Below are 22,294 nucleotides of genomic sequence, written 5' to 3' on the forward strand. Positions count from 1 at the left end.
ATGGCCGTGCCACTTACGTTGCAATATAAAATACATACATACTCGTGCATACATGCATAAATGTGGAGCTGAGCTTCGCGAGCGATCAGCTGTGGGTAAAAGTTGGCTTGGACAATTTGCTTACCTGAAACGAGAAGAGCGGGGAAAAATGTTGAGAAAGATTTGCTTAACAAAATGATGCGCGAAGTGATAGGGGAGTTGGCCATTCCGGATGCTAGAAAAATATCTACAGGATCGCGATAATCTATCTGGGCCACTTAAGCGTTTGAGAGATTACGTTTTGAGCGTAATTAATAAGTGGAGTGCGCAATCTACGGTGGATATTCCCAGCTTTGGCCATTTCCATTAAATCTGCATATCTGCATCTCGCTTGCTGCGCGTTTGATCCACTTTTCGGCCTTTTCGGGCTAGCCAAATGTCGCCGCTTTCGTGGCCTTTGGTGCGCACAATTTATGCATTGTTGGCCAGGCCAACAGCCACTGAGCCGTGAACAGCACGCCAGCAGGAACAGAAACAGAAGTAGAAGCCAGAAGCTTTCACAAATCGCAAACAGGCGACGACGACGAAAACAGTTAAAAAGTTGCGAGTTCAATGTTGCATGCACCGGACCCAATGGAGAGGCCACTGCTGCAGTAGCAAGGAGCAGCGAGCAGCGAGCGGCAGCCACCGTTTACCCACTCAACTGCCTCGAAGAGGGGATTCTCCTCCGGATTCCCCTGCTCATCCGACACTGGTTGTTCTACTGAACCGCCGCATGAACTTTGCGTTCGTTATGAGCTGGAGCAACTTCCAAGTGCAGCGAATGCGAATCGCGATGGGTGCGTGACACGATAATCGTCGCGAGTATAAACATTTAAGGACCAGGACTTACTATGCTACATGTCTTTAAAAAAAATAGCCGCGAAGTATTATTTTTAGGGTCCATATATAGATCGATTGGTCTGTTAGGAGCCGAATGTCATGCCTAAACCAATCGAGCTGCCTTTTTATAAGCATAACACAGTCTCTCAGCTTCATCAGTTCAGAGGAGTTCGTCGTTCGTCTTGCTAAAGCGCGCAGATACAGTTAGAATAATGGTGATTGATAAATATTGTCTATGCACGACTTTCAGTATTTAATTGAAGTTTGAAGCGCAAGGTTCCGAGCTCCCGCTGAGGTCCCCTTGCCACCGCTGCCACCGTTGCCACAGTTGCCACCGTTGCACCCATTTAGCCATTTTCCCCGCTGCAACCCCATTGAGGTGGAAGTCTAATTGATGGCAGCATTTGCAGTTTTGTCTGCTTTTGTCTCCCTGCCTTTGGGTTCAGCCGCAATACAGTTGCTTTCTCCACCCACACGCCAGCTGAAAGTTATAGACTTGCAGCGTGGAAATGCCTCCCACTTGCAAGTGAGTGGCAGGAAACCCCTAACATCTGCCACCAATTGTGATGCCTAATTGTCCAGATTTTTATGCTCGATTTTTATGAACCCCAGAAAAGTTGTTTTCTGTTCGCAGTTTAACGTAATAACAATCTCCTGACAAACGCTCTCCCGATTCTCGGTTCGCTTTTTTATGGCCGCAGCCTTCCCGCGAGCAGACAATATAACTTAAATTTTCACTCTTGATGACCAGAAAAGTGAATTGCCTTGGCAGTTGGAAAATGAAAACATAGGCGAGACCATAAGTATATTTAAAACCGATTATGAGGCGAAGAGCAAAGATTGTATTGCTCATTGGTTTTAGAAATCAACATAAGGAGTTGCTAGCCTTCAAAGTGGCCAAGTCTGATGTGGTAGTTCGTTGATAGTTATACAAAGATGTTCGCAATTTTCACAACTTCTGCTCACATACCCAAGAAAAGTGCATGCTCTAAGTGTTCCCACAGATTTACGGACTCACTTTCCCCCTTCAAAAGATTGCAGCCAACTTCTGCCAAGTGTCCAGCTCTCTTTCCAGAGCATCGCAATGGATCTTGGGGCAGCTGAGACTTTTCCGGTATTCCAGTCGACAGCAACTTTCATGTTCTCGGCAGATGCGCGGCAAATGATAACAGAGAATGCGTTTTCCATTTCGAGGCATAATTTCGTGGCGCGGGCAAAACCATTTTCCGCATTTTCTCGGCCAATTTTCGTGGTCTCTGCGTGTTGTTCACAACTTGGCGGTGAAAGAACCATCGAAAGAAAGAATCAAGGCACTCCAAGCTGAACTCCTGTTCAGCAGCAAACAAACAGCGAAGAGGCGGGAAAAAACAATATTGTATTTTGCGGAAGGGGCAGGGAATGAGGACCGCGGGCTCCAGAAGTCTGCTGAAGCAATAAGAATAATAATCGAACTGCAGCCGCATTGCGTTGGCCGCAAAGTTATTGCCCATTGGCTCTGATCGATTGGGCCAACAAGGTGGGCAAGAGGGGCGGTCTGAGCCAGGAGAAATGAGGGAAAACAGAGACAGAAATTGCCGTTGGGTAGCGATGGTAATTTGATAATTGGCAAAGCTTTCTGCTCGAGAGTTGCATAACATGGGGTTGAGAGTGAACCAGTTCAGATTAAAGAAGCAGGGGAATTGCTAAGGTCTTGAGTTAATCTCAAATGGCTCATCATTAATCACAGATGCAACCTTAGACGGAAGTCTGGATACGGCGTGTAAACGGATTCAAAATGTATGGCTCAATCGGAATTAAGCCATCTTCAAGGAAACTTCTTCTTACAAACCGCTGCGATCGATCCCTAAACCTATTTCGAGAAATACCAGCTGACCCCAATTTCCAGCCCTCTAATGGTTATTGCGGGTAACCAGAGATTACCCAACCGACTAACCGACTAACATTTGCCACTTTGCCGAACGCGAAACCATAATCGAAGTTGGCCAAATCATTGCTCCCCATTTACCTTCGATGGCTAGAAAGCTCCTCCCCAGCGATTATTACCCAATCCTAATCATACACATAAAACCGCTCAGTCTACTGAACTCCTGAACCGGAATGTCTCACTAAGTCTACTAGATTGGGATCTCTGGATCTCGGGGATCTCGGGATCTCCGGGTATATGAAAATCTCTTTCGCACGCCAAATTGATTTCAATCAGCGAACAATAAAGCAATTTCCTTAGAATTTCACACTTCAATTCACCGACTGACTGACTGAATTACTGACTGGCTTGACCCAGTGCTCCACAATCGCTTGGCAATCTGGCAAACAATATGAATGGACACTCAGACATACGGCTGGCCAAATCCCCCAAATCAGCCGCGAAGCTTGTGCAATTCTTTGGCACCTTTGCAGCTGACAATGAGTTGGGGAAATTGAGGGGAGTGGGGGCGAGAGGGTGAGCAGCTGCGCCTCCGCACACTTCTAATATTGGACGTCGGACGACGCCCACCGGTGGCCTGGGCGATGATTTATGAGGCGGCTCCTCCATTTGCTCCTCCATTTGCGGCTAAAGCTTACCCAAAGAGAAGTGGAAAGTCGGCTTCAAGGGTGTGAAAAGTGGCAAATGAGTTGCTTGTTGTTTGCGCCAGCACAGAATCTTGGATAATGCAAAACAAAATGCCCGCAAATTGCAGACACGACCGGATCTGGAAGATCTCGCTCCGGAGAAGCCCCACTCCTGCCTCCTTCCCCACCAGCACTCAAGATTAATCGCCAGGGCTTTGAAGTGACGCCAAGTTTGGTGTCAAAAACTGCGGCAAACAAAAAGAGAGACTCTGGCGAACGAGCGGTGAGCGGTTAATGAAGCACAATCGCTCACTGAAAGATACTTTTACCCAGTTGATGGTATTGTGCTTTTGATTATTTGAAGACTAACCTAAAATCTCGTTGAATATCGTTCACGGAAGCGATGCGCACTAGCTCTCGTATTTATTTCCAAATCGACTCGGGTGTTTTTGGCAGTGCAGATATCCCAAAGTCTATCTGGAGTCTCAGTCGCAGACCCAGTTGGCTTCCCATGTGGGCCCACCCACGCACCTCTCTTCAGCGGCACTTTGCATTAAGCCAAGTCGAGTGTTGAAGTCGACTCTTATTTTATTTGCAGCTGCGGCTGTGATCGGGATACAGGCGAATAACGGCAGATCCCCCCATTATGTCGAGCCACCCACTCAAGCCAGGTGGAGTGGAAAGGATGAAACTCGAGATCATGAAGGAACCGTGGAGATCGCCGTGGAGCGCTGGCAACTTGAACTTGCCCCTGGCTGGGGATAGATGGGGATTGATTACAAGCGGATCACAGCGGATCGCAGCGGATCAGGATAAATGAGGTAAACATCATTAGATTGAGGTGAAAACTGGTCTTCGATCTTTGTTTGCCATAATGACGAATTGCTATTCTTCGCGATGGCGGGGGGGCACAGGAAGAAACGCTCGCAGATTAGAGTATCATTTGCATAAATCGATCCGATTGTCTTGTAGCCCCTGCGGATTTGCCTTAATGATGATAGTCATAGTGGAGAAAAAGCAGAGAATAAACGAGACAGAGTCGAATTGCTAGTGTTTCGAAAGAGCCTCTTCTGCGAATATTTGAGACTTTCTCATATATTTGCTTATGGAGCTGAATTAAAGATATCGATTTACCTGCGATAAGTTTGTGTTTGATGATGTTGTCATTGACTTTTAGCAGATCAGCTTGAACTTAGTTGATGAGGATCGATGAGCTCGCCTACTTACAATTATAGCTTGGCTCTTCCATTTAGATACATTTGCCACTCGGAGCAAACACCACATCTCAAATATCCTTAGCCCCTGGTAAGCCACTGACCCCGCAGACGTTTAACGACTATTAACCCACGGCAACCCTTAACACTTGGCACCTATCGCCCACCCAAAGCCCCACTCTTCCGCCTTTCGAGACCACCGGCTTTGATTTCCCAGAAGCCCCACAACCACCGTTTTGCACATATTTCTGCTTAGTGCAACAACTTTAAACGGCAACTTACCAAAGTGAAGCAAGACTCAGATGGGGAAAACTGGGGGAGCAGAAGAAAAGGAAAACTTTTACCACAAATCGGATTTCCTGCATCGATTTGCGGTCTTCGCACGCGCCTCGAACTGAAAACCGATGCATTAAGTAGATCATAGAGCAACGACTGCCTTTTAAAAGATCCCATCTCTTCTCTTCGAAACGAGAGCGACCAGAATCCCAGCTCGATATAAGAATCAAAGACAACGCACAACGCGAATGCCAGAGATATTTCCCAAGGAAATAGAAGAGATTCTTGTGCTGGCCCCGCTTTTCCAAGAAGCCATCCAAAGCCAGAAGAAGGAAACGTGTGCGAGGCTGACAAGTTTTTCCCTTATTTGCCATTTGTCGGCCGCACCACAAGCATATGGATGACATCGACGTCCAGTCCAGTTTGCCACACCGGAGTCTTGAAGAGTTTGAGGAGAAAGATTGGAAAATCAATCGCATATTTGACTGAGAGATCGGAGAAAAATTACCCCGAGCATGCAGTTTAATATACAATTCTTTGGTTTAGTACACACGCGTATAACCGTGGAAGCTACAACTTTCGCTGCGTTTTTCTCAATGAATGTAACATGTGCTACCGAACTTTTCATAAACTCGAATAGGTAAATCATGCCTATGAAAGCCATGAACTCAACGAACCAGCTAAGGCGTTCTACATCCATTAAAGTGAGAACTATTAAAGTCGAAAGCTGCAAAGCTGCCTGTAACTTATTCTATTTATGAGCCCATCTTGAATAGAAAACCCTGTTCCATTCAATGCGCACTGGGTGTGGAGAACAAGTTTCGCCGGAGTCAACGCCTGATTCCAGCATTCCACCTCCTGACAACGTGCCAAAATAGCCCTGGAGGTTTCTATCGAAGGAAAACTGCAAACTAATTGCCTGGGCACGCCTTCAACTTCATTACAAAATGCAGAAGGGGGAGCTCATCAAGCGCCAATGCATATTCATAGTCATAACGAGATTCGAGGTCTGCCATGTTCACACAATCTTCCTCTACCTCCGACGACCTGAGACACTCCTCCTAACTGCACAATTACCTGATTATTTTAATTAGCCAAAAAGTAACATTAAAATAGCAAAGTTGAGCAAGTGCTGGAAAAAATTGAGGTGACAACACATAGGAAATGTCTAAATAAACAAACAAAAGCTGGCGATAGCATAAATCACCGGCGAGGGGAAACGGGGAGACGGGGAGTCGGGGAAACTGTAACTGCAAACAAGTTAATGAATGTATCTGAGAGATACATCTGCATGGAGAGAAAGACTCGACAAATAGAGTTGGCCGAAAAGCAAAAAGCAGCTATAAAAAGCGTTAACAAGACAACAACAGCAATTGGCAAACAATAAAATACACTTAGCAGCCGGAGACGCCGCAGAAGAAGCGAAAAATCACTAAATTGCTGTTAACAATTCTCGGATAGCCCAGCCAGTCAGCGAAGGCAAATAAATTTTTCTGTCTGCCAGAAGTGGGTCAGCAAGAAAAGCCTCCCCCCTTTCCATTTTATAGAAGATTTCAATGCCAGCGGCAAGCATTTCCATCAGCCAACTCTGCAACTCTTTCTCTCGCGTGTTGGCTAGGTTTTAACTACCGTTTAAGAAGTATCGCACGGATACTCTCAATCTCAACTCTTCCCAACTGAACTCCACTCCACTCCTCGCTACATTCATTAATCACCTTCAGTCAGTCCAAGGAGTCAATTCCGAACAGCCTGCCAAATGTGTTCCACGCAACTGCTCAATCTCCGTATCTTTTGGGTGCCTGGAACGAGGCGCACATTTGGCTTTTATCACTCGATCCGCACCAAATAAACTACAAGCCGCAAAGCAAAAACAGGGGAAAACCTATTTGTGCGCCAGATTTTGGCGCATTTACGGCTTGCGTGAAGAATTTCCGATCGGACAAGAGCGAAGAAAATTCTGTTGCGGCTCTTAATGGGTTTTTGGCTGCGAAAAATTGGCGGAACATGCAAAAATTAAGCACACAAGCTGCTTTTAAAGTGCATTTGCTTCGATTTGGTTGGCCTTGTAGCATAGTAGTAAGACAAATAACATTTATTTTACGAACGTAGGCATTTTATTCGTTCCGGGACTTTATCGACTGATCTTTTCCAAAATTTAACCGTGGTAGATGTGGTGTCCGTAGGTGGGAACTGCGAGGGACTTCAGCACAGGAACATGCTGAACCACTGGGACATGCTTCACCACTGGAACGTGCTGCACCACCGGCACATGTTTCACCACCGGAACGGATTTGACCACGGGAACCACGTGAGCCACTGGAACCACGTGAGCCACAGGAGCCACAGGAACCACTTCGTAAGAGGGCTCGATGTAGCCAGGAGCAGCAAAAGCCATTGCCACCAGGGCGAAGATCACAGCGATCTGAGGAGATAATATGTGGTATAAACGATCCGGGGGATTTACTAGATTTTCCTGCACTTACGAAGCGGAACATTTTGGTATTTTGTAGTTTGAAGTTTACAACTTGGAGATATTGTCACTAGGCTGCTAGTCGGACGACTGTTGATGCTGACCAATGGATCAGTTACTTTATATAGCCGAAAATGACTTCGATAATGACTTCTAAACGGGCAAACGAGTTTAGCCATGATTTCAAATAATTCTTCTGTTTAATTGATAGAATGGATATAGAATCAGTTGACCCAGAGGTGCCTCATATACATAGGTCTTTTTGTGGTCGTGACCTTGGTTCTTGGCGATCATCACAAACGCGTGAAGCCGATCGGTATAATGACAATGGTCTTGGAAGTAAACAATAATAGGCAGACGGATCTAAAACAGCAAACAATTGAGGAGTTATTGAGTGGGGATTATGTCCAAAGGTTAAGCAATAACGACCGATAACGGGAAGTTCGCCGCTGGAGTTGAAACAAACTAGAATGCGCATCATTCGAAGACACCAAATTTGAGATAATTAAACTGGTTTGGCGCGTGGCACTCGAACAGAAGGCATTTGGAGCTGCTTCGGCTGAGGTGTTAACTACTATATATAATGATTCCACGGATGGTCCATCAACAACAGTCGTCCGGCTCACACAAACCTTTAATAACCTCAGACCTTAAGCTTTTAGTTCGAAACAAAACACAAAGATGTTCCGCTTCGTAAGTTAAAGTAAATATAGAATATCCTTAGGATTGTTTATACCACATATTATCTCTTCAGATCGCTGTGATCTTCGCCCTGGTGGCAATGGCTTTTGCTGCTCCTGGCTACATCGAGCCCTCTTACGGAGTGGCCCATGTGGCTCCTGTGGCCCATGTGGTTCCAGTGGCCCACGTGGTGCCCGTGGTCAAATCCGTTCCGGTGGTGAAGCATGTGCCGGTGGTGCAGCACGTTCCAGTGGTGAAGCATGTCCCAGTGGTTCAGCATGTTCCTGTGCTGAAGTCCCTCGCAGTTCCCACCTACGGACACCACGTCTACCACGGTTAAGTCATCACTACCCTATTAGGATCGACTCGGAATTAATAAAATACCAACCAAATCGAACATTTCCTTGCTTTCCTTTGGTTCTTGTCGTCGGGACTGACTCAACTATATATTATATTATTCTCGTTCTGTATGTGTACAGCAATGAACTTTACTAACATATATAGTACATAAACATTTGACTTCCATGAATGATGTACTTATGTTTTCCTACATGAAGGCTAGCGAGACTTATCTCGTAAGAGTACGTACTTCATACCCTTTCGAGGCCTGCACTTTCCATTTTACTCATTTGACAGCAAGTTAAATTGTTTTACGGTCCGCAGAGCCAAGTGGTTTCCATGGCTCGCTGATTATTTTATGAGACATTTTGTTAAAATTAATTTCACCTCGCTCATTTTGTTATTTGCGAATAGTCACACATAAAGTCGTTAACAAGGTGGCAAGCTTCCAGGGAAAATTTCTTCATTAATCAACGGAATAAAGCGACGCCTCTAAACTGCAGCTGCATCCATGCATCTCCAGCTCCTCCCCGGCGTGTCCATAAAACCCAATCCCAGCTCGTCTTTAATTTGAGCCAATTAAAGTGGCGACAAAGCAAAGCCTTTCAGCCAGCTTCAAACGCCTTTCCCTTTGGATTTTCCCCCGGTTGCGGTTCGAACTCGCGTCAATGATGAACCTGAATGGATCGTACATGAATTTTTCATTGTTTTTTATTTGGGGCTTTATTCGGTTATTAAATCGCTGAAAAAGCTAGAAAAAGTCTCAAGCGATTTGGTAAAAAACCATAGAAATAAGCAGACAAAAATATAAAAATAAATTGTGTTCGAAAGTCAATTTTGTGAACATGCTTTTGGGGCCTTTTTGTGGCCGCTTTTGTTTTTTCTATTTGCCAAAAGATTTATGGCTAGCGTTTTCTTCTTAATTTTCCCCACAATTCATTTCGGTTTCGGTTTCATTTTCAGTTTCAATTCAGTTCAGTTCAGTTTTTCAGCCTGCTGCTACCACATTCAGCTTCCACTTCCTTCCCAGTTTGTAGTAAATTTCTCGCCCAGAGTTTGGCAATTTTATTTCTCTATTAGGGGAAAAATAGTAATTTGCTGCTCGATTATGACGAAATCATTTGATCCGCTTCACATGTGACGTAGTCTTTTCTTTTTTGGGCCTGTCTCTCCTTTTGTGTGGTTTTTTTGTCTGTGGTAATGACTTCATCGTCGCCCAGCTACCCGAGATCCGCAGTTCATTTGATAAATTATCCAACAGTTTTAATAATATTTTTCTTGGCCGCTCAGGGGAGTTGCCTTCGATGTGGTGTGCCTGCTTTTGTTTTCATTTTGTTAATTATCCGCTGTAATTGTTAATTTAAATCACGAAGAAAAGTGAAACTCAATTGAACTTGAGAGACCCCAGTTCATCTCTGTCTCGTGTGTTATTCTCTTGTGGAATTGAGCGTGTTTCGGCTCGAAGAAGGAAAGAAAGGTTTTCCGATCGGATTGGGCTTTGAGCGAGATACAAATACTTTGAGCCACAGTTGACCAGGCTTTCAGCTTCGATGTGGTGGTAATAATGTAATCTAGTTGCAACTCAATGTCAAATAGCAAAGCACTTTTTAATCCAAATTCAACTTCAAACACACCTAATTGCTTTTAGTACCTCGTGGCATTAATCAACACCTCAATTGCTGAATGACTGCACGTGACTGCACATTACGGTTTAGTAACTCCCAAGTTCGACTAAACTATGCCAAATAAAATGGAAAGTTTATTAAAGGTTCATCTAACGCGAAAGTTGAACTATAGCCGAACCGAACTGGACAGCAGTCGTAACTGAATTTTAAGTGGTCTTGCACTAACTACTCTCCGACTGGGCTAATTCGGTGGTAAATGTTTTATTGCCGCCCAGCAACTGCAGCTGGCCACATGGGCCGCATCCGAGTCGGACTCCAAGTCCAGACTGAAACTCCAGGCTGGAGCTGCAGCCAACTTATTGGGCGAAAGGTTACAGTCAGCAATTGTTATGCAAATCTGGCGGAGGGAGATTGCCGCAAACACACAAACACAATGGACACCCATTACCCATTCGATAGAATCGGACAAGCCAGCAGCCGGACATCGAGCAGCGGCAGCGGCAGCGGACCAAATCGAAATTCAAAAATCCCCAATCCGAATCCTGTCGAGGCGAAACATTCAAACATGAAATTATGACTGCCATAAAGTGGAGCACTTCCTCGACTCCCGCACAAAAATTTTTTCCGAAATTGTCAATGCGATTATATGGTCGCAGCGCTTAGCTAATCGCGCGGCCAGACTCCAAATTGCACCACCTTCACTTTTCCTGCGGCTTTTCCAGGGAAAACAAACTTATTTTCCCGCTTTATCATGCTGCCTGCTGCTGCTGCTGCTGCTTGTCTTGACCATTTTTGGAGGCCCAGGTTTGTCGGAAACAAAGACATCCTGTCGTTTAGGCGACAGGGAACATGAGTGTTTACGCCTCAGTTGACCAGAACAGCGAATGCCGAAAACACAATGGTTGGCCATTAGACCGTGTGCTTGCTAAAGAGTTGATCGTCGATTACCATAGGGTTTCAACAACTTAGTGGAGAAGCTACCAGATGGTTGGCAGTAAGCTTGTATGGTGGAAAAATTCTATTAACTTTGGAGAAACTGGCCGAGTTTGGGCGCATCCCATGGAGCATTCCTATGAGCTCTCTAGTAAGTCCTCCCTAAACTTTTTCCCACATAACACAAATAAATTTCAAGCATCGAAATGCATGGCCACTGGGTGGGTTGGTTTCCAACTTAAAAGGAGATTGCAGCCAGCACCTTGGGGAACCAGCAGAGATCTCAGCTCGTTATGGCCACCGACATTGTCCGGCAGCTGACAAATTTTGGATTTTGCTTCACGGCGATCATCTCTCAATCTCAATCTAAGTCTCAGACCCAATCTCGATCGCCATCTTCCCCGGCTGCCACTCCATTCACTTGGTCTTTGGCCAGTGGCTGTGGGGCTTGATTGCGTCGATCGGTTTGTCGGTTTGTGGAGTTGCAATTGGAAGTGGAACTCTAGTTAGCAGTTGGGACCTGGACACCGAATGCGTGTCTCCGCCCCCGGGAACTGCAGAAGCAACAACTGCAGCCGCACACAATTGACAGAGACAAACGCCTAACAACTTATTGGAAATATGTTTAACCATTTTGGGCAATTGACATTTGCTGCCGTCGGTCGATGCTGCAAAGCTCTATCTGCGAGACTCTCTTTCTCCCATCGACAGCGTGACAAAACAATTGTCGTAAATCAGGGGCAGCCAGCTAAACTTTTGTCTTGAGCATTTTTCGGCTAACTGCCCACAATGCAATCTTTAGTTTTATAGAGTTTTCGTCTGGCCTGCTGGCTTTGTTTACTTTCATTTGGCTCGTGGCCGGCTGCGCTTTTCCTTCGATTTTTGGTGAGCAAAAAGAGCGAATGTGCTCAATGAATTCCATTGAAAAGGCATTTTCAATTAGCCAAAAAATAGAAAATAATTCCTGAATGGGTCAAGAAAGTGGGGAATGAAAGTCTTTGTGTTTTACATTATGTAAGGGAAGAGGAAGTTAAAAGTATGTAATACTAAACACTCCAAAATCTCTGAAAAGCATACATTTGTTGCATAAGAAATTCTACTATTATAATCATGAAATTCCCAATAATTCGAGCCTTTCCTCCTTGCACCGATTAACTTCTGTCACGGTCAAAGCTCAACTGCATCGGACACAAATCACAGCCAGAGGCGGAGACCAAGCCACAGACACTCTTCCGTCTTAGATTTTCCAAACTCACACACAATTACATAATATGGGGAGCCAAGAGCCTTGTTCATAGACAATATTGTTCAGATAAAAATCCCCCTAAATCACAGAAATTCGAAAAAAAAAAAAAAGAAAACCGAAAAGTGCAGAAACAAATCTGTGGGCAATTCAGAGACTTTGAATTCAGTCTCGATTGAAGGTGTTACAAACGTCCGAATGCCAATTATCAAGCAGGGGTTCGAGGAGGTTATCTCGAGACCCCTTCCTCTCCCTCGCAGCAGTTTTCACTTTCAGTTCAATAAATTTTCGTAACAAAATAAAAAAAAACAAGAAAAAGACCGAAGAAACAAGGGAACATTGTTGTCTGATTTTCGAGGGGAAGCCAATGGAGGGGCTTCAAACAGTCGTCGGGGGCAACGAGAATGACTGACGGATTTGGTATTTTCTCGCTCTTTGAGGTACAATACTAGTTGCACAATTTCGAGACGCACTAACGGAAGCCGCTGGTGGAGGAAAACTCAAAAAAGAGTGAAGAAAAGGGGCAAAAACACAAGTCATTGGGGCGCATATGGAAAACAATAAAACAATATGCGTAAAATTGCCTTTTTCGAGCTGTTTACGATTGGCTACACTTTTACCTCACGAGATTAAAATAATCTTGAAAATAATCATTATTGGCAGTTGCCAAACATTTCTCAATCATTGCATCGTTACGAACAATTTAAAGTGCAATTTACAAATATTTTAAGATTTCATCTAGGTTAGTTCCATGGTTTAAACAACGAAAAAGTTGCAGAAAATTAGACAATGCAATTTCAAAGTATTTCTTCGAGCCTCAAAGTATGCAGCAAAAATGATGTCAAGTAAAATGGTTGCTTACCGAGTGTACTGCTAGGTGGCGCTGCAATTCCGCGTTGCCAAACAAAGTCAGCTCTGTGATTGTCGGCGAACTCTCCAATTTATTCTCCATTTCGCGCAGCCAACGCCGCAACTCCTTGGGATCCTCACAGAGACCCTCCGGACGTTGGGTCTCATCGAGCATCTAATGAATAGGTGGATTCATAAATTATATTAATGCTTAAATAAGTTCTTTCGATTTTTTCCTACCTTAAAGCAACATTCACTGGACTTCTCCAACACCGTGGCAGCGCCCTCTATCTCACAGCGCGCCTCCTTACAAGTGTCCAAGAGGTTCGTGTCCATGATGTAGTTGTAGTTCGTTTGTATGGCCGCCCAGAGGTCGTCTTTGCCAGACGAGCTCAGCCCCAAGGTGGCGCTGCTGTGCAGACTGGTGGAACTGCATTGACTGTTTCCGCTTCCCCACGAATAACGGTGCATTTTATTGCTATGCGAGTTTTTCTGAAAGTGTAAAATAGATAAATTTTAGGCTTAAATTCTGATAAATGATAACAGGGTTTTAAAAATATTTCAAAGTTTATTTTTAAGTCTTATGTACGAATAATATTTAAAAAACCCAAAACAAAAACCCAAGTTCGAACCATTTCTACTGCAAACAAAAAAATGTTGACAAATGTTGATTGACTTAAGCATCTCGAAACAAAGCCGCTGAAGTGGCAAACACCAAAAGTGAACAGAGAAACAGAGGAAGGGGAAGCCGCTTAAAGTTTTTAATAAATAAGTAATTTGAGGCGTGCCAAATACGGCCGAAACAATATGCTTGGCCATCTTGGGAGCTTGCGTTTCAGATTCCCGACTCTAAGCCAAAGGAAACTGGTTTTTATTCGCTTCAAATTGCAAAGCGCGCGCAATTAATTAATGCATTTTGCTCATTTGTCCAAGAAAGTCTCAGTTTTGCGCTGAAATCGTGGAAGGAAATTCCTTATTTACACAATCATATTCCCAAAAGCAAACGAAATTTAAAATGAAATTGTGTGCTTGCTGTTTCTGCCGATTTCAGTAATTGATTAAATGAATGAGTAGAAAAAGTGGTGTGGGGTGGGATTTATCGCCGAGTGACTCGCATTTCGGGCAAAAACTCGCCCACAGTGACTAAGAAAAGTCTGTGGACAAATAAGCTGTAAAATATGCAAGCTGTGACACCTGGAGGCCTTGAAAACTATATCTCTGTCGTCTCGGTCTTGTAAAGCTCAACAGATTTCTATCGAGGAATAACGTATATAAATCTCCATGACTGTGAGAACTGGACCAAAAAACTATTTGGTATGCTGATTTTGTGTTAGCCCCACGCTGATAAGATTTACTTGAACGATTTCGGCACGCCCTCTTCCGCCACTGAACCTTAACACTTTTGTTTTTATTTTGACCATCTATTGGACAGTGTTACGAATTTTAAAATAAATGTACTTAAACTTAGCAATCACAACCAAAGTCTTTGATTTTCTAACTACACTCTAGAACGCCAATACACATTTCTTAGCAGTATGATCATTTTCCGCCTCCGTAAAAGAAGAATAGAGGCCTGTTTCAACATTCCAGTTTGGAGCATAAATTAGCAATTTGTGTCCATGGCCAGTGGCGCCAACTTAGTTGCGCATTTTTAACCGTTGCAACTCGGTTTCATACAGGCATGCTAATTATTAATTTATTAAAGCAATTTCCTCTGACACAGACGGAAACTAAGAACAAGAGAGCTAAAAATCTAACGGCCACTTGTCATTTTAAGAGACCAAACTCGTTAGCGTGTTGAACGAAGTCTAAAAGTGCAACAGGTATGGAGGAGTAAGTTACTAAACTATGTATATCAAACATAAAATACTCTAGCTCCATTTGCTCAAAATCCTATATTTAATGAGAGGCTTCCATCCTAATTTACTGGTTCTACTTTTAAATACGATGAGTGTACACAAGTTTTGTATTTTTTTCGTAACATTCTGAGAAAGGGTATTGGCTTAGGCGGAGCCCACTATCAATTGCATGATCAATTGCAAATTTATGCGCACACGATACGGCCATTACCTGTTGTACACCCGACCCGTACTACTCCCCTCACCGCCCCCAAAACACATGCCCATTTTTGGGATCACTCACCTTGAGGCTGTTGTAGGGCCGTTCCAGGTGAAGTTTGGCCTGGATGACGTCACGACTCTCCTGCTGTTCCTCATTTGAGGCCTGCAGTGACGTCATGGACTGCGATTGCTTCATAAGGTCGTTTCCAGCACTGTTGTTGCCGTAGTTTAGCTGTCCGCCGCCAGGGGCGCTGCTTTTAGGAGCTCCATCCACCGTGCCCGCTACATTCAAATTGGCACCTCCTCGGGATCCTCGCCTCTGCTTTTTGAGGGAGCTGCTACGGCTACTGCTGGCCGATTTAGTGGTTAGGCCGGCCTTATTTGGGGGAGTGGCTGGCATGGCAAAAATGCCATCCAGTTTAAGGGGTTTCGTTGTGTGCTCCTTATTTCGGGTGGTGGTGGCGGTTTCGTTTGGGGACTCCGAATCCCTCGCCGAACCTTCTTTTCCACCATTTAACATGGCCGCTTTTTCAGTCTCTTGGTTACTTATCAACGCTACTTCTTTCTCTGGTTTCGGGACTACCCCTTCTCCACCCGTTTCGCTTTCCTGTTGCATTTCCATTGTTTACCAACCTTATTTGGCTTTATATTCCATGGGGCGTGTGCATGGGGGGATGTACTATATGTTATTTAGAGAGCGAGTTATGTTAATCAAACCCCTCAAAATTCGCCCAATATTTGCATGTCTGCCTGGCTTCCTCTTATTTGCATTTTTTTTCCGTTTCGATGCCGGCGTTCCGCTCCCTGGCAATGACCTTCAGGGCGTTCCTTTCGATTTCCGTTCGTTTTTATGCAAAATACTTGTTTCGTTATTTTGATAAAATGTCGGTTAGTTTGCGTATCTAATTCAATTCCACTGAAACGAAATAAGAGAGCAGGGGAAATTGCACATTATTTGAAAGGAAATCAAACGAATTAGGAGGAAAATAGCAGGGCGGAGATGAAATGGTGATTATGATGATTATGATTATGATTATGATACGAGAGGGACCACCTCATGGGGCAGCATAATTAGCAGTGCACTGCAGTTATTCGTTTCTCATTTTCCTTCTACTAATGATGGGTATTATTACTATAGGCAAGCCATTAAAATCAGAAAGCGAATTGTACTGGGTCTCTCTTTAATATGGATTCATTTCCGACAGCATTTCTTTGCAGCATCTTCTGCAATAGGCGGACCTCATTAGTTGCTACCAGGTGCATTTCGTTAATGAAGAATTTCAATGACCACTGACCGTTCAGCCGGAAAAAGCGAAGTTTTCAAAGGGGCACTAGGAGCGTAACAAACATATTGTGGATTTACAGGCAGATAACTTATTGTTTCCCCATTTAACCCACTATTTAATCCGACATTTTCTGGTATAACAGCACTGTGAGAGCTAGATGTTGCAACACGCTTGCTGTGAGGAAACAACCGCCTATCTCAACCCCAACCTCCATTCTCCTCAGACTTTTGCATAATTATCTCTCGTAGAACCTCAGCCGAGTGCAGCGGCCCCATCAGAGCCTCATATCTCGTATCACATATCATCACACCCACTGCAAGCAAACAAAACGAAACTCTAAACGGCAATTAAAAGCAGCTAACTTTACAACTACTTTACAATGACGGCGGGAAGAGAAGAAGTTGGCGGGAAAGGGGGAAATTATAGTAATTACGTATGCAAAATATTACTTAATTTCAGAGCTTTGGCTTTGGTCAACGACTTCCGAACAAACACAGCGAGGAATATTAAACAATGAACGCGATTCTAATCGCAGTGCAATCAAATTTTCATACGAAATTTGTCGCGAAAAACAGTTGTGGGCCATATTCGTATGCAAATTGGTTGGCGAAAAGGCGGTGGAAGTTGTCCAACTCCAAAAGTGGCCTGCCAGCGTTCATTTAGCCACTTGAGCGCCGGATACCAAAGGGGGAAAATGAATAATAAATTCGCCAACAGAAAGTGGGTGGATGTGGTTGTAATTGAGGGGGAAGGGCGTGCCCCGAAAAACCAATCAATGCTAAGAGCTGTAAATAGAGTTCCCAGGCCTTTCGGCTAAAAGAAAAGGCTAAAAAATCAAACGCAAATTGAAGTTTAGGCCCATTTCAATCGGTGATTGGAGTAATGATCGACTTCTGAATTATCCATATAATAAATCCATATAACAAAGTGGCCCGAAGCAGACTTTTCTAATCACATAAAAATAATTAGTAGTGTTGTTGAATTCTGAACGGAACTTCGCCGCATTTATGTTGTTTACCATACACTGTAATTCCTAGTTCACCTTATTTTAAAATTCTTTTTCCGTTTTAAACAACCATTATTTTCCGGAATATACTTATGGTTTTTTGCGAGCCTCAGACATATTAATTACATAATTAAGTAATAAACGCGGCAGAGGCCTTTACTCTTTTATGTGCCGGCCATAAAATCGAATGTTTGCTTTATGACTCAGAAAGTAAAATGGGGGACGCTGTCGTCTGACGACTCCATTTTATGCAAATTTCACTCGGCCTGCATGCAAAATGGGAGTTGCATTCGCATTTGCGACCGCGTTGAAAAAGTAGAAACAGTATTCGAATTCCTCCCCTTGGCAACTTAGTCATTTGGGAAATGGCAAATTTCCAGTTTAATTTGTTCAAGTTTCAGGCCTAAGCTTCCGCATGGAAATGGCACAAGCTAAATATTTAAGTTTATGAGTGCCACAAATTCCGAGTTATCATTGTTAATTCCAAATTGAAACCGGCAATCAGTGACTCTTTGACAATCAAACGAAGCATTTACAATCTTTTCAGCCTGCACAGCACAATAGAGCCACGATTTAAGCTGCACAAATATGCAAAGTGATTCCCTCATTATGCCTCTACCAAATATCTAACACTTTCAGATAATAACTCACTTTGCCCTGGAGAGTTTTCTTTTCAATCTTTTCTTGACTTTGTTTAACCACCTGTTGAACTCTTGCATAAGACACCTGTAAGCATGCGGTAATACCGCAAAAGTTCCAAAGAAAACCGATCTTCGAGTGAAACGAAGCCAAAGTCAAAAGCCCGAGCAAAACATGTGGAACATAAAGTTGGCCACAAGGCCCACAGACCTCGGAGATCTGAGACCCCAGAGATCGGAGACCCCAGAGCAGAAGAAGCAGAAGAAGCAGCCAAAGCAGAGGCCATTAATAAGCACAAAGAGGAGCCGCGGTAAAGGGGCAGCCAAAAGGAAGGGCTGAAAATAGACAAATATTTGCGTAAAAATAAGCCAACGCAACCAAAATGAAGTCAACAAACATGTGGATTGGATTGTGGGGAGTGGTTTCAGCGGAAGGGGTCTTCCACAGCGAAGGTCCCTCCACATTGCCCATGCCAGACACGAAGTTTTCGAGAAGCTCGTAAATCTGCCAGGGCTCATTGTTCATCGCTATAAAATGCCGGGAGATATGACAATAGAATCTATTTCTGGGTCTTGGAATCGCTTCTTTTTTGGATAAGCAAAACTTTCGATCTTCAATGGAGTATCGCAGCTCATAAATCTCTAAATGCTGTTGAAATTGCAAATCTGTTGATATCGCATGAGTGCCTTGCTCGTTTAACAGCACCCAATGTACTTTTCAACTGAGAAAACCATTGATAACTCACTTGACCATTCACTTATGCTTACAAATGATTTCCCTGATTTCCCTTGAAGAACAAAACTTTCTTTGTTCTCGCTCCCAGCCTTTACACTTCATTTTGACTCACTTTGAACTCCACTCACTTCCGTTTCGCTCTTTATCTGCCAAACATTTGGTGCATTACAAAAGAAATGAGAACAGAGAACCCCGAAAACCGGATGCCCACATACTAAATCGCTGTTTATTCACACGCTGGAAAACTCTGCGACCAACTAAAGCAAATCAAGTGCCAGTAATTGGCAGCCAATTATTTTGTTTGCCCAGTTTTCGATGAACTTTACTCGTGCCCCAAGATTAGATAGAGGTGATAAGGCAATTCCGCGACACTCGAGTGGCCCGAAATGAAATCAATTCAATATCACTATCTGGGGCCCCAGTCGAGATAAGACACCGAAAATCGTATAGTTGGCCACAATAAGTCTTGGCAGTGCGCCAACTTGGCCATAATTTAGTCATCAGCTGATTTTGAGTGTGAAGTCATGAGTAACAGAAATAAGCAACAAAAAAATGTAAAGAACCATTTCAACATCATCAGTATAATAATTAACACATATAATAGAATCTGAACCTAGAAACAGTGTTTATTTAATTGAATACTTTGTAGCAGTCGATCAGAAATACCATCTCTAATTGCAAAAGCTGAAATCGCTCGCAGACACCAAGTCGGCCACAGTGTTGGACAATCGAGGAGACCCAGACCGAGGAAATCGACATTCCGCAGACCAAAGCGTAATTAAAATATTGTTTATATATTGCAGCCGGCGCAGCTATATTTTATACGAACCAGCAGGCAGGCAACCGACTTATCTGCGAATTCTTCTAAGAATCGCGTTGGCACTGCCAGCGCTGTGTTCCACCGATTTGGCCATTCAAGCCGAGTTGACCAGGCCGAAAGCCATGATTGGAGGGGTCTCCTCCAAAGGCAGGCAGCCTGCCATAAGTTGCCAATTGCCAAAGACAGTTGCTGCAGCAACTGCAACAGCTGCTCTTGCAGCAGCAGCACCTAATGAATTGTCAACTGCAGGGACACACAGGAGTGGAGTGGAGAGGGGAGGCGGCGTCACTTTTGGCACACGTGAGTGCTGGCCAAATCGCTGGCAATCTGGCGACAATAACAATAACCATATTGACTTGTAAACCAACTTCGTGGCAAAGGCATTGGAGCAGCCACCGCGCAACCGCAGAAACGGAAAAAAACACAGAAACAATCACAATATGTGGTCCAGTGCAACCTACTTTAAATTAAGGGGGTCTGCCCACAAAGTCATACTTTTTTGTGTTGCCACAAAGACAATGAATTGTTTAATTTGTTGTGGTCGTGTCTGGCTTTGACAAACTTTTATCGCCCAGTACATGAGATAACTGAACCTATCGTGGCTACTGATCTGGTTCGAAAAGGGTTTTATCTGGTTGCCACAGTGTGAACTACGCTCCAATTTAAGCTAAACAGGTTTATATTTGATAATCACTTTTTCGCTACTTGATAGACTATCTCGATGCTTAGCAGTTTCTTGCTAATTTCCTGTTATTTACCTTCTTCATTTGGTCATCTATTGCCAAGTCTTCTTTCTCCCACTTGTATGGCCAACAATTGTTGTCCATAGTTTCTCACCGAGCCATAAGCATTCCTTTCTGCACTATATACTTCTATACTAGTCTGGCTTTTTAGTTTATTAATGTTTATTTTGCTACTCATGACTAAAACCTTAACATATGTTAAGTTCTCCGCCCAAAGTTCTCCTACAAAAAGGGGCCAAAATGAAATACCAATAAAACCAACTGCAAGTGTAGTGCGACATATGGCGACGTGGAACATGGTTACGGAATAAAGACAGTGAACGGAGGACCAACTTAGCCAGGCCAAAACAAAAGGAAACTTTTTGGCTGGCTACACTCCTCTGGACTTTCGATGCAAGAGCAATTAGAGAAGTGGTCCGCCAATGAAAAAGTAAGGGAGAGCACGAAAACAACGAAAGTTATCGTATCTCTGAAAGTGGGGACAAATTTGGTTAACATGCGAGCATTGTATAGCCACCTCCCAAAACACCCTTTCTTTCGATATACAATATCGTGTATTTTTGGAAATTATGTCTTGGTAGTACACTGTTACTATAAAAAGTACTTTGGCGCCGTACGACAGTTTGCGGCTTTTAAGTTGTCGCTAACAAAATTTGTCTACAACCCATAAACATTTTGGCTTCAGTCCACTTCCCCTCACTTCGTTCCCCCTCTAACACCGAACACTTGTCTACATTCCTGGGCATATGATAAATGTTTTGTGTTTTGTCTGTTTTTGCGGTTCGAACACGTTTTCCGTGTGTTCTGCGGATCGTTTTTGGGGTCCCCACCACACTACACACATGACACACAGAAAGGCAATCAAAGCTACAGAGCACAACAAAAAATGGATTTGGTAAAACTAGTCCCGATTTGGCCACGCCTCCAGGCAGGGGAAGTGGTTTCTTATGACCACTGACCCACCAAACGAACAGGCGGCGGTAACTCTTTCGCCGGATGACAGGTGGCGAAGCAGTAAATAACCCACAGTCACACCCCCAATCTGGTCGATCAGCCGGCAATATGCTAGCAAATTAGTGGGTTAAGTGGTGCGAGAAAGGCACAACACATAAATTTAAAAACACTACCAAGTGCTGCAGAGAAGCTAATTAGCCAGCGGAAACTAAGTGGAGCCTATGTATAATACCGAGCAAATTAGTAAAACATAAGTAAGTAAAATATGTTATGGAAAGAAAGAGGAATGTTTCGATGCCCTCACACCTCTACTGACTTTATCCTCCCCGCTGAACCTTAAATTCGCCTTGAACTTTGATTTGGCCCACTTCCTAGTTGCTACCACTTCACTGCGAATGATCTCTCTTAATTAACCCATTACGAATCTCGCATGGCAGCTGCAGATTGAGAGATACGAATGGAAACGCTTAAAAACACATCTATTTCTCCATTTTTCTCCCCAAAAGCCATCGCAAAGTTAATTAACAGACAATTACTCACATAATCGAGTGTGAAAAGCGCGCAAATTGTGCGAAAGTCGAAATTCATTCAGTGACTTTGCGGCGAGCACATATCCATCGGATCCAGTCGATGCCATTCAATTCACTTTCGGCTGAAACGAGATAAAGGAGAGATGATAAATAAACGCGTGTTAAGACAAACAAGCGAATTGATGTGAAATGTTTGAACGGAGCGGAAACGGAGTTTGACTAATGACACCAGCCATGGCTAGATAGCATAGCGTAGGAAAATGGGAAAATTGTTTACCAATGTTTTTGATATTAGCACTTGGCACAGGCATTGCATAATGGAAAGCCAAACGCAGAAACTGAGCCACAAAACAGGCACTTTTACCCGCCAATATTTGCTTGGCTACATTTGGATACCCTAGCAGGGGGCGTCATGAATCCGATGGCCAGCTCGAAATTAGTTTTCGACTTCAAGTGGAGGAATTGCTGGTGTGTTCCAGC

General features: G+C 43.8%; 3 protein-coding genes across 5 annotated transcripts in view; 1 reads left to right on the plus strand and 2 right to left on the minus strand.

Annotated features, from left to right (window-relative positions):
• The window catches only part of LOC6545162, a 115,241-nt gene that overhangs the window by 66,768 nt on the left and 26,179 nt on the right, over positions 1–22,294 (minus strand). For all 3 annotated transcript variants that reach the window (XM_015158085.2, XM_001970988.3, XM_026977512.1), the window contains exons 2-5: positions 21,825–21,936; positions 15,184–16,017; positions 13,282–13,533; positions 13,055–13,216 (exon numbers count right to left, since the gene is read on the minus strand). In XM_015158085.2, coding sequence (XP_015013571.1) covers positions 13,055–13,216; positions 13,282–13,533; positions 15,184–15,723 — 954 coding nt within the window. In that variant the 5' untranslated portion in view covers positions 15,724–16,017; positions 21,825–21,936. The remainder of the gene's footprint in view (positions 1–13,054; positions 13,217–13,281; positions 13,534–15,183; positions 16,018–21,824; positions 21,937–22,294) is intronic.
• Positions 6,992–7,494, minus strand: LOC26526773 (A-kinase anchor protein 14). The gene is made up of 2 exons (XM_015158856.2): positions 7,385–7,494; positions 6,992–7,323 (listed from the first exon to the last, which is right to left on the minus strand). Exons 1-2 carry the CDS (start codon positions 7,394–7,396, stop codon positions 7,057–7,059), a joined length of 279 nt encoding a protein of 92 aa, XP_015014342.1. The 5' UTR covers positions 7,397–7,494; the 3' UTR covers positions 6,992–7,056.
• On the plus strand, positions 7,968–8,449 carry LOC6545163 (cuticle protein 12.5). The gene is made up of 2 exons (XM_001970989.2): positions 7,968–8,064; positions 8,126–8,449. The coding sequence occupies exons 1-2, from the start codon at positions 8,053–8,055 to the stop codon at positions 8,390–8,392; spliced, it is 279 nt and encodes a 92-aa protein (XP_001971025.1). The 5' UTR covers positions 7,968–8,052; the 3' UTR covers positions 8,393–8,449.

The sequence above is a fragment of the Drosophila erecta genome, unplaced genomic scaffold (assembly GCF_003286155.1).
Source record: "Drosophila erecta strain 14021-0224.00,06,07 unplaced genomic scaffold, DereRS2 tig00000021-arrow-pilon, whole genome shotgun sequence".
Classification (NCBI taxonomy): domain Eukaryota; kingdom Metazoa; phylum Arthropoda; class Insecta; order Diptera; family Drosophilidae; genus Drosophila; species Drosophila erecta.